General features: G+C 52.6%; 1 protein-coding gene across 1 annotated transcript in view; it reads left to right on the top strand.

Moving 5' to 3' along the window:
• Positions 1–12,500, top strand: part of snd1 (staphylococcal nuclease and tudor domain containing 1) — a 210,323-nt gene that overhangs the window by 48,339 nt on the left and 149,484 nt on the right. Inside the window, exons 13-15 of the mRNA XM_084448019.1 lie at positions 1,563–1,673; positions 3,097–3,169; positions 6,184–6,325. Of these exons, the coding sequence (XP_084304145.1) occupies positions 1,563–1,673; positions 3,097–3,169; positions 6,184–6,325 (326 nt within the window). The remainder of the gene's footprint in view (positions 1–1,562; positions 1,674–3,096; positions 3,170–6,183; positions 6,326–12,500) is intronic.

Consider the following 12,500-nt stretch of genomic DNA (forward strand, 5'->3'; position numbering starts at 1 on the left):
TAATGGATTCAGGAGATTATGGGCCACTAGGCTCCAGAACCATTATCTATGGCAGAGGTAACGGTGATGTGATCTAGCCTGACCCCCATCCATGGAGACCTTTCCATGGGAGGTTCTGGGAGATCTGAGAGCCTGCTGTCTGTGAGACATTCCCGGCAAAAATCCTCAACTGCGCACAGCTAGCGATGCGTTTTACCTCACACAGCTGTATTTGGTCGTCCACAGAGGATCGGTGGAATTGTGACACCATTGGCTGGCGGCCATGTTGGAGGAACAGGCTCTGTTTTATGAAATCACTGCTAATGAGACTGGATTGATGGATGGGTGGGTGGGTGGGTGGGTAGATATAGATGGATAGATAGATAGATAGATAGATAGATAGATAGATAGATAGATAGATAAATAAATATTCACTAAATATGGATGGTTCAAAGTGAGTTCTCCACCATATTGCTTTCCCCTCTTCAGGTCGGTCATTAGAAATCACGCACATTTTTGTCCATTTTGAACAAGCCTACCTAATTTGGATGGATTTGCTCACTTAGCGCGCGTCGTGCAACTTCAGCAGTCGCACCTAGTTTGCTGTCACAGGGAGATTTAGAGCGCGGGGTGACGGGTGTTCAGAAACGCCGAACATCATTCAAGACAAAATGCCGCCACTGCCACAGAGAGGGGCTCCGTTTATCTCAATTTAGAAAAGCAACGCAAACAAAGAGATTAGGCCGTCACCCAAATCAGCAGCCTCCTCTGGTTTGTTGTCCAGCCCCCCCTCCATTCATCTCCCGTCTCCTCTCGTCTCCTCTTATCTCCTCCTTCTCCAATTAAAGTGGAGAGGCTGAGAGAGTCATTTCGCCCCACAACAAGGCCGGCTAAACGCCCTCATTTAGCGGCGTGGACCTGCCGCGCCCGGGGAAAGGCCAACAAGCTCTTGGACACACGGACTCACACACGGGACTCGCACGGGGGACTCGCACGGGGGACTCACAATCAGGCTCACACAGACACACTCAGACTCACTCAGACTCACTCAGACTCACTCAGACTCAGTCAGGCTCGCACTCACAAACTCATTTTCCGGAGACGAGCGGCGCGCGGCACCCTGCATCATGTCCACTTTCACCAGGAACACGGAGCCCAGGGGCCTGCTGCTAAACGCTACACCGCTAAACGCTGTCTCCTCCTTCCTCTCTCTCTCTCTCTCTCTCTCTCTCTCTCTCTCTCTCTCTCTCACTAATGGCTCTTTCTCTCTGTAGACGGATAGCTGTTCTGCTCAGTGAAGGTCTTTGTGTCATCCCTCGCTGAGAAGATCCCTTTTTCTTTCCTCCTCTTATCACTCGCTTTCTCCCTCTCTCTCTCTCTCTCTCTCTCTCTCTCTCTCTCTCTCTCTCTCTCTCGCGCTGTCTCCTTATTGGAAGATTGGTGGCCTTGGGGCATAGACCTAGCACCTTGACTGTAGAAGACTCTCTCTCTCACTCTCTCTCTCTCTCTCTCTCTCTCTCTCTCTCTCTCTCTGCATCTGTTCCTCCATCCACTCTTACCCTTCTCTCGCTCGCCCTCTACAGTAACATAGCGGAGGCGTTGATCAGTAAAGGCCTGGCAACGGTCATCAGGTACAGGCAGGACGACGACCAGAGATCCTCCCACTACGACGAGCTCCTGGCTGCAGAGGCAAGGTAAGGGTCAAGCATGCGCACACACACACACGCACACACACGCACACACACACACACACACACACACACGGCCGAGCAGCAGAGAGATGTTCCACGTACTGAGGTGGGCAGCATTGAGAAGACGGAATACCATTTTATATATGTGCCCAGCGTCGTAACGGGGCATGGGTGAGGGACCACCATGTTTTCACGGCATCATAAGTCATGGTCCATCAGCTTCGCTCGCTCACTTTCCCCAGGAAATATTGCGGCCCCCCACTACACATTACACGCACACACACACACACACACACTGACAGCATACATGTGACATACACACACCTACACCGTTCTAAATCAGAGCTTCTTTTTACATGCACCCTATGAATATAATTATATGGATCTGCAGCACTGAGATTTAGTAGGGCCTTTATTACACTGCTAAAGATTAAGATCTCCAGCGAGCGATAGATGGGCCTCCCCGAACCTCCAAGCCTAAGTGTTTTTTCTATGCTGGCGCTTCTCTCTCTCTGTCTCTCTCTCTCTCTCTCTCTCTCTCTCTCTCTCTCTGTGTCACAGCCAGTCTCTCTTTTACCGTCTCACTCCATCTTCCTCCTCCTCCTCTCGACCCCATTGCTCATCCTCTCCTTCTCGTTTTTTTTATTTTATTATTCCATTCCTTTCTTGGCTTCCCTCCATACTGTTTCCCACTCACACTGACTCCTCCCCTCTAAGCCTCCCTCACTCTCTCTCCTCTCTCTGTCCATCTCTCTTTCTCCATCTCTCTCTCCCCCTCTCTCCATTTCTCTCTCTCTCCCTCTCATCTCTCTCTTTCCCACCCCTCTCTCTTTCTCTCTCTCTCTCTCTCTCTCTCTCTCTCTCTCTCTCTCTCTCTCTCTCCCTCCCTCCCTCCATCTCTCTTCCCTGGGTTATGGTTGTGGGTAGCTGTCCTCTGTGGTCTCTCTCTAGAGATCAGAGGTGTTGGGTCTGGCTTTGTATTTTTAGCCCTCGTTGTGCTGGTCGTTACCTCACAGCCTCCCGGTAATCTCCCCGGGCCACACACACACACACACGCACACACACACACACACACACACACACACATGCACGCACACAAACACACGCACACAAACAGGCACACAGGCACACACACACACACACACACACACACACACACACACACAAGGCTGTAGATTACACACAGGCAAATCCTCCCCACCAACACACGCGTGCGTGCACACACACACACGCATACACACACACACACACACACACACACACACACACACACGGTGCATCCATAATGGTGGTGTGAAGGGAGTGAACCTGTGAAAGCTCCCTGCTCTGAGCTGGAATGCGAAGCTCACACGCCATAATGATCTCTCTCCCTCTCTCCCTCTCTCCCTCTCTCTCTCCCTCTCTCCCTCTCTCTGATTGATTGCAGGGCCATCAAGAACGGGAAAGGGCTTCACAGCAAGAAGGAGGTGCCCATCCACAGAGTGGCTGATATCTCCGGGGTAGGCATGTTTGTGTTTCTGTGCGTGTGCGTGTGCGCGTGTGCGCGTGTGTGTGCGTGTGTGTGTGTGTGTGCACCAGGTAGACCCAAACACCACCCATCCAACCACTTCACCCCACTCTCTCCACACAGTATACTCAACATCTTAATAAACCTCCCTGGCAAAACCTCATCTTCAACCTACCTGATTCACAACAGTGCATCTCAACCCCCCATCAACCCCCCATCAACCCAGTGAAGCGTTCTCTAAATAAACTGAGCCTTCATTAATAACACTTTTTGTTTCCGTGTGCCGGGGGGGGCAGGACTCAGACGCCAGCCTCATGAATCTCGATCGGCCCGCTCACCAAACCAAGATTACATTTTACCCCGGCCCGTAAATTGTGTTATTAGCGACGAGCAACAGCTGGGGACACGCGCTCCCCTCAGGCGGAGCGCTGGGGCGCAGGAGGGGCGTAATAGATCGGACCGTTTTCGGGCCCCCCTGTTCTCGCCCGTCCTCCTACTCTGTTCCCGACGCGTCTCCTGCGCGTTTATGGGACATTGAGTGCTTTTAATGCACCGGGCAGATACACTGTAGCAGACACACACACACACACAGACGTAGGGGCCCACGTAGCCCCCCCCCCCTTACACACACACACACACACTTGAATAATTTATGTCCACATAAATAGAAATACAGAGGACTTAAACAGTAACAATGCAGTCAGTCAGTAGGAGTCAGTCAGTTATATAAGTGCCTAGTTGGCAAACACATTGTGACATTGTAGTACACACAAGATGATGACAATGGCAGGTCAAAGGGACACAGTAGCCTACTTCATGGGGATAGAAAATAGCGCCTCCTCCATATTGAGCGCGCGTGTGTGTGTGTGTGTGTGTCTGTCTGTCTGTCTGCGTGTGTGCACGTGTGTGTGTGTGCTTGTGATGCCAGGCTAATGTAATGAGCATTGCAATAAAAGACCAGGAATAGCAGCCGTCCTCAACTCTTCTGACCCAGTGTGATTCAAACCTCCCCACACAGTCAGACACACACACACACACACACACACACACACACACACACACCATGAGTGTGGCCGAGCCATATAAGGATCCTGAGAGGGATAATGCAGACGGAGTGGGATCGAGACAGAAATACATGTGGAACGCTTCAAGGGGTACGCATTTAGAGGTGGTACTGTAGGTGGTCTTTGACGTGCTAATAATCTCTCTCTCTCTCTCTCTTTCTCTCTCCATCTTACAGTAAGATAAGAGAAGATAAGATGCACTTTAATAATCCCTGTTACAGCAGTGAGAATGTACAGAATAGATCAGAGTACATAAGTGTATCAGAGTAAAGAATATATATAGAATAATGTAAATATATACATACATCGTATAGAATACATCCAACCATCCATCCATACATACATAGATTGTCTGTCTCTGTCCGTCTGCAGTCAGTCAGTCAGTCAGTCAGTCAGTCAGTCAGTCAGTCAGTCCATTCCCTTCTCTCCCTGTTGTTGGTAATCCCTCTCTGACTCACTCACTCCACCTCACCTCAGGTTGTGTTAGAGTCCTCTTTCCTTCCCGCCCGCCCCGTTCCGCACGTCTCTCTGTTCCCGCCCACCTCCGCCTCCTCGTTAACGTCAGCCGGCCAGAAATCTCTCCCGTCAGCGGCCCGTGATGCGCGTCGGTCCAGCAGCAGTTAAGGACTCCGCGGAAGCCTCAGAAGGAAGGCACGACGGCCCGCGACAGCGTTTGATCATCGTCATGAAAAGAGAACGGAAGTACGAACGCACGGAACTCACTACCAAGAACTCGGGGGGGGGGGGGGTCCAGAAAACCCCTGTCAACCCGATGAAAGAAACGCAAAACATCAGAAACCAGAAAAAGACTCTCACAAGCGCGCTTACGAGACTTCCCTTTCCCTCTTACTGTGCTAACCTCCCGTCAGCATATGATCAAATGGCTCTCCCTCCGCCAGCGACAGCTCTCTGCTCCCAGCCGCTAGATACGAACCCCGGGCTCAAACGCCATCTTTACCCACCCTCTTTTAAATGTCACTGTCCCGTTCGGACGGGCAGTGAGTCACCTTGTTTGTGGCGGCCGTGTGCGCCGGGGCCTCATAAGCTCGCCTCAGTCTCTGGCTACGCCAGACCCACCAACATGGCTGATTCAGTTGTGCGGGTAATTTAGACCTTCACCCGCCCCCCCCCTCCCCCCTCGGCAGGAGACCTGTGAGTCAACGCGGTGAGCGAGACAGATGGGGCGGGGGTCTAGCTCTCTTGATTCGCTGGTAGGCTTTCAGATCGGTTAGAAACCGCCCTACGCACGCGAAGGTCTGTGCTTTCGCCGCATACGAGACATAATACGATACAATTTGAACACGGCATAAAACCACATTAAAGCACATAATTACAGCACAGCAGCTGGAAAAAGGCAGTCAAGAGGAGACGGAACCCAGCCAAGGAAAAAAAACAGACTTTTCTAATGACGCTGACTCCGTCACATATTGTCGCTCAAATGGGATTGGATAGATGGATAGAAGGCTTGTGTGTTGCCATGGATATGCTTGTTCCTCAGCCTTGTTTTAGTTTGGGCTGTCATTTGACGTTTGTCTGTCATGGAAGGAGTAGAGGAACGTCTCTCCCAGCTTGTGAGGAGATATCCCCGTCTATACAATTCATCCCTGCCCCTTCACAGAGATGCCCAAGTACTGCGGAAAAGAATGAAAACGAACCACAATGAAAAGCGCTCTCTGAATAACCTCTTTACCTCAGATTAATCTCTTTCCCTCAGAAGGCCGCTTCTCTCAGAATGACAACAAACGTGCAACAGAATGACAAGCGCGCGGCTGATTGTTGCCATAGAGACGACGGGAATGTCGGCCGAAGCATAAATGCTACATGTCGAACGACACTTTTTTTTTTTTTGTCCAGCGACATTTGTAGAGCGACATAAATTAGGCTTAACTGATCGGTCACTTGTCTCCCTCTCTCTCTCTCCCTCCCTCCGTCCGTCCACCAGGACACCCAGAAGGCCAAGCAGTTCCTGCCCTTCCTCCAGAGAGCGGGCCGCTCCGAGGCCGTGGTCGAATACGTCTTCAGCGGCTCCCGTCTAAAACTCTACATGCCCAAAGAGACCTGCCTCATCACCTTCCTCCTCGCCGGTGAGTAACCCCCCCCCCCCCCCCGCCCCGACAGCCCCGACTTCCTGCTCCGGAAGGTCTTTTCACCCTTCCGCTCGCGTACAAAACGGCGGCGTTGTCTCGTCTCGTGGGCGGCAAATCACACAGACTTTTTGGAAACGTTCCCAGTAGTCGCCGGCTTTCACCCGCACTATGTTTCTGGAACGTTCCTCTGGCCTAAAAACATACATAATGCATACATAATATACAAGTGCCTGTTCTCTGACAGACAGTTTTGATATGTAGACCTAATTCAAAAGGAATTGGGTCGTCGGGACCCGGCAGTTTTCTTTGACGAGGACCAACAGTGACAGGCTAACAAAGAAAGATCGCTGCCAGAGCAGCATGCAGGGAATCTCTAGGTGATGATTTCAGAGCAGAATGTAGGGATGTCAGAATAGACTGTAGTGATGTCAGAACAGAATGTAGTGATGTCAGAGCAGAATGTAGTGATGTCAGAACAGAATGTAGCGATGTCAGAGCAGCATGTAGTGGTGTCAGAACAGCATGTAGTGATGTCACAGCAGCATGTAGTGATGTCAGAACAGCATGTAGTGATGTCACAGCAGCATGTAGTGATGTCAGAACAGCATGTAGTGAATCTATCGGTGATGTCGGCAGGCCTCTGGTAGAGATGTCTCCAAACGCTGCAGGTGTGGAGGTCTGGTACACCCTGCATTTCTGTCATTGTGTGTGTAAGTTTGTGTGTATTAAAGGTGTGCGTATGTGACCGTATATATGTGTGTGTGTGTGTGTAAATGTCCATGTGTATAAATGTGTGTGTGTGTGTGTGTGAGGGTATATTTAGGGTATAGCAGATGTTATCAGACCAGGTTCCCAGTCCCAGCCCAGCTCTGAGGTCACGGCGTGCTGCGTCTGGCAGCCATCCGTTAACCTCACTCACCCCCGTTAGCGCCTCTGCCAACCACCGCTGCTCACAGCGCCGCCCCCGGGCGCCACGTCTGTGACCTTTTGACCCCACACCAGGGGTGACCCAAACCCACCCCCCTTCTGGAACCCCGCCAGGCCACGTAGAGACCCCCCCCCCCCCCCCCCCCCCGCAGACCTTCCACCCGGTCAGTCTCGTCAGCTGCTCGTCTCGAAGGCTGCGGACACCGGCAACGCCTGTTCAGCTGGGAAGCCGCAGATAAGCGCAGATCTGGGGTCAGCGTTACCCCCCCGGCAACTAGACGGATGGCCTGAGTCACTGTGTTTAGTGGGCGTTGTGTGACGCAGGAAGCCCACACACGGCACGCCGCGTCTCCATCCCAGAGAGCCCGGAGGGTAGAAATATAGGCTTCCCGGCAGGGTAAGCGCTTGACGGTGGCGTTGGCGCTTTACTCTTGACAGATTACGATGATTTGTACGTCGGTTTAGATCACGATGATGGCGAGGGTGTTTACCCCGCGGATGAGACCCTATTTGTTTTTGCAATAAAAGGCGCCATCGCCATCCGTCTCCATCCGAGCCCGGCCACTGGGAGGAGACCCACGCCGTCTACGAAAGCCATTCTATCCGCTCCCACTGGGACGCCATTATATATTCATGACAACATTCGGCAGTTTAATTGTGCCTGGCTCACATTGTAAATGTTTGAATTAATGTGGTGATTTGTTTCTAAATGTCCTCCCCCGTCACCGTTTTGTGTGTCTTAACACACATCCGTATTTGCTCCGTGCTCATGGAGGCATTCCTTATTAAGACTCGTTTGCATTTGACATTCTCCTCGAGAAAACCGTATACGTGCGTGTATGCCCCCTCTGCCCCCCCACCACACACACACACACACACAGGCACACACACAGACACACACACACACTAGTGTGTGTGTTTGCACATGTTTTCTCGTCGAGAGTGATTTTATTCAATCAAGGGGTTATTACCAAATCACAATAAGCCCATTATGGCGGTGATGCCGGGTGAATGTGATTAAGCGCGTCGTAGGGAAGGAGGTTTCTCTTGGAGGAAATGGCGGTTGGCGTCGTGTTTTATGCATCCATTAGGCCGGAGCAGCGCTGATTCATACAAACTGTCCCGGCCTGTTTTTAATAAGAAGCTTCTGTTCCTATTAGAGATGGTGGCTCTGCGTCCCTCTCACCTTTACCAGAAGGTAAGGGGGCGGAGGTGTGTGTGTGTGTGTTTGTGTGTGTGTGTGTGTGTGTGTGTGTTGTGTGCGTGTGTTTTCCAGTCCAGGCCCTTGGCCATGTACCGTAACAAGCCAGCTCTTATCTCTCCCTACATACCTTTGTCTCTTACCCCCCCTCTCTCTCTCCCTCTCTCTCCCTCTCTCTCCCTCTCTCTCTCTCTCTCTCTCTCTCTCTCTCTCTCTCCGTCAAACTTATCTGGCCATGTTTTATGGCCTTATCTCCTCCCTGGGCATGTGTAGTATGACAGCGGGCTGATAAAGGTGGTCTCCCGCTATCTCCCATCTGTGTGCGTGGAACGCCACAAGCCCTTCACCCCCGGAGCCCCCTCATCCAGGCGCGCCGGCGCCCGGAGATCTGATCTGATCTCAACATGCGTGCCCCCGAGGCTGGTACCAGACCAGACAGCCAGTCCATCTGGACGACGGGCCGGGGCCGATCTGAGGTTTTCATCTAGTGTTGCGATGAGGCAGATTAGATGAGGAAATTAAGTCGCTTGTATTAGGGGACGTCGGCGTGTGTGTGTGCGTGTGTGTGCGTGCGTGCGCGCGTGCGTGCGCGCGTGCGCACTTGTGGGTGTGTGTGCACTTGTGGGTGTGTGTGTGCGCTTGTGCATGTGTGTCCAACATAGTGTAGGGCTGTGTGTCAAGGTACCTTCCTTTCTGCCCCTGTGCTTTTTCAAGTGTGTGCGTGTGTGCGTGCGTGTGTGTCATTTACACTCTCGTCTGTGAGATGTGCTCCCACACTTGGTTTACTACCTGGTGTGCTATTAATGTGGCAATGGAGGAGTCTCGCCTGTCCACACACACACAAACACACACACACACACACACACACAAGCATGGCTTCCTCGTGACCGTACATCTCTCCTGAGGGGGAGAGGGGGAGAGAGAGAGAGGGCGAGAGACCCTGGCTCAAAGCAGGCCTAGGGCGTGCTCTGGGGGAATAAGAGTTTGTTTCCTCCTCCGCTCTCTGTGCCGCGTCCACATGCAAGTTTCATGAGCTGGAGAAGACGTTACCCACCCCCGAGACACCCAGGAGGGCTGGAGAAGACGTTACCCACCCCCGAGACACCCAGGAGGGCTGGAGAAGACGTTACCCACCCCCGAGACACCCAGGAGGGCTGGAGAAGACGTTACCCACCCCCGAGACACCCAGGAGGGCTGGAGAAGTCGTTACCCACCCCCGAGACACCCAGGAGGGATGGAGAAGACGTTACCCACCCCCGAGACACCCAGGAGGGCTGGAGAAGACGTTACCCACCCCCGAGACACCCAGGAAGGCTGGAGAAGAAGTATAGTCAGGTGTTCAAAAGATCTCCATAGAGGGAGAGGGGCTGAGTTTTTTGGCTTCCCCTGCTTTTGCAGTCGTTTTCGGGGTGAACGTGAGCAGGTATTCAGACAGACGGATGAAGACGGATGAACAGCGTCTTATCAGTCTGACACGCGGAGGGAGCAGCAAGGCTCAACCTGCACACAATCTCGACGGGATTTCACCCTGGTCTTTTTTGTTGTTGTTCTTGCCGCTGCAAAGCACCTCCTGTGTGTGTGTGTGTGTGCGTGCGCGCGCGTGTGTGCGTGCGCGAGCACACGTTGGCTCTGAGCTACAGCTTTAGCTTACCCGTGTCCCTCTCTGCAGTACTGCAGCTTATGGAGATTCACTCAGTTCCTGGAAATGGGAGGATGAGAGAGGAGGCCAGAGACTCATGTATCGTGTGTGTGTGTGTGTGTGAGAGAGTCTTTGTGTGTGTGTGTGTGTGTGTGTGTGTGTGTGTGTGTGTGTGTGTGTGCGTGCGTGCGTGCATGCTTGCGTGCGTGCGTCTCTCTGTGTGTCTAAGAGAGGGATCCAGTGTGTGTGTGTGTGCGTGTGTGCGTGTGTGCGTGTGCGTGTGCGTGCGTGTGTGTGAGAGAGAGTCGGGGGATTCACAGAGAATGATCCAGCCAGCTCATCAACACCCTCTCTTGTCAGGCTGATGAGCCCCAGTCTGCTGGGAGTGGGGTGGTGAACGGGCTAGCGGCGCTGTGACCAGCCGCTCTGCCCCGCCACCGGCCGCTCGCTCGCTCCTGATTAAGAAGTTTGCTCCCTCATTTCATATCTTGATTTGTTCCACTTCTGTTTTGTTTGGCCTTGAAGCCAACGTCCGTTTTATGGCCTTGTTTATGTCTGGCTCAGAATGGGTCTTTGGGGGGTGATGCACACACTTTTGGGGGGAAACCTTTTGTTTCATGCCGAGCAGCCTACCAGCATATATAGACCTTTATTCTTTGCTGTCGTTCTGACTGAGCTCACTTTTCGCAATCGCGGGAAATCTCCTGACATGACACAAAATGGATATGAAGCCAAAATGCTTAAGATAGCGATAACGTGTATTAATTATCTCGATGGACCAAACCACGGACAATGAAAGTAAGAGGGATGGGGCTGCACTTGAAACAAGCTGTCAAACAGGATCTGAATTGCTATTTCTAATCTACATTTTTAGCATTCTGGCACTGGTGATTTTCCTTTGGCTCTGGCTAAAACCTCTTTATGGGCCCAAAAAAATCCTCTATGCAGGAAAAACCCTGTTTATAGTCTAGTAATCTTCTCACCCAATCTTTCTATTTCTCGCTGTTCTGTTTCTCCAGTCGTTCTGTGTGTTCTCTGTTCTCCAGTCGTTCTCTGTGTTCTATGTTCCCCTGTCGTTCTCTCCTCCCTCCTCGTCGGCTGTCTCGCGAGCCCGTCCCGTCAGTTGTGATGTCAGCCTCCCAGTGACGCCGTTAACGGGGTCTAACGGTCTCGCTGTACGGGAGCAGATCGCTACCCAGACCTCCGTCCACCCAGACCTCTGTCTCCGTCCAAGGCTCAGGTCAACGGCTGCTTTAGAACAGGCTTCAGCGAGGAGGCAGCGGAACCGCCAAGCGCATCGCTGACAGAGGAACGCGTGTTCCCAGAAGAGGGGGCGGGGCTATTGGTGTTTATGATCCCACCAGCGACACGAGAGCCTCCGTTCCCGAACCGAGCCGCTGTTTTCCAGCTGAGGCGTTCGGAGGCGGAGTCTCCTCTGTTGGGAGCGGTGGCACGAGGCTCCGCCCCTCAACGCTGACTTGCATCTACTCAGTCACTCTGGGATATTCTATACTAGGAGTAATATAGAACTCTGTCACGCAAACTAATTATGCGTGTGCGTGTGTGTGTGTGTGTGTGTGTGTGTGTGGGTGGTTTAAGTGAGTGGAGCTAGTGAGAGTACCAAGCAATGATGAGACCGGCGACATGAATTGTAGATTAGTCCATGGGATGAGGGTCGTCTGAGGTAATGATCCAGAGACTTCCAGAGCTGAGGAAGACGGGAGAGGAGAGAGAGATGGAGGGACTGAGGGAGAGAAATGGAGGGAGAATGAGACAGGGGGAAGAGGAGAGAGACGGGTTGATGATTCACTCACCCCACTCCCCCTCTCTGCCTCATCCCTCTCATCCCTCGTCTCTCAGCCTCATCTCTAACACACTGGAAACAGACTGGAGAGACTGGAAGGGAGAGATGGACAGACAGGGAGAGAGAGGGAGGATGGTGGAAGGAGAGAGAAGTAGGGGGGTAAGAGAGACCGAGAGAGACATGAGAGAGAGGGAGGATTGTAGAAGGAGAGAGAGGTAGGGGGGGGTAAATGCTAAGAGAGACCGAGAGAGAGACAGAGACGGGGGGGAGAGAGAGAGAGAGGGAGAGGGAGGGTGGTAGAAGGAGAGAGAGGTAGGGGGGGTAAGAGCTAAGAGAGACCGAGAGAGAGACAGGGGGAGAGAGAGAGAGAAAGAGAGGGAGGGTGGTAGAAGGAGAGAGAGGTAGGGGGGGTAAGAGCTAAGAGAGCCTGAGAGGGAGACGGGGAGAGAGAGAGACGGGGAGAGAGAGAGAGAGAGGGAGGTTGGTAGAAGGAGAGAGAGGTAGGGGGGGTAAGAGCTAAGAGAGACCGAGAGAGAGACAGGGGGAGAGAGAGAGAGAAAGAGAGGGAGGGTGGTAGAAGGAGAGAGAGGTAGGGGGGGGG

Source organism: Borostomias antarcticus (genome assembly GCF_949987555.1).
Source record: "Borostomias antarcticus genome assembly, chromosome: 13".
Classification (NCBI taxonomy): Eukaryota; Metazoa; Chordata; class Actinopteri; order Stomiiformes; family Stomiidae; genus Borostomias; species Borostomias antarcticus.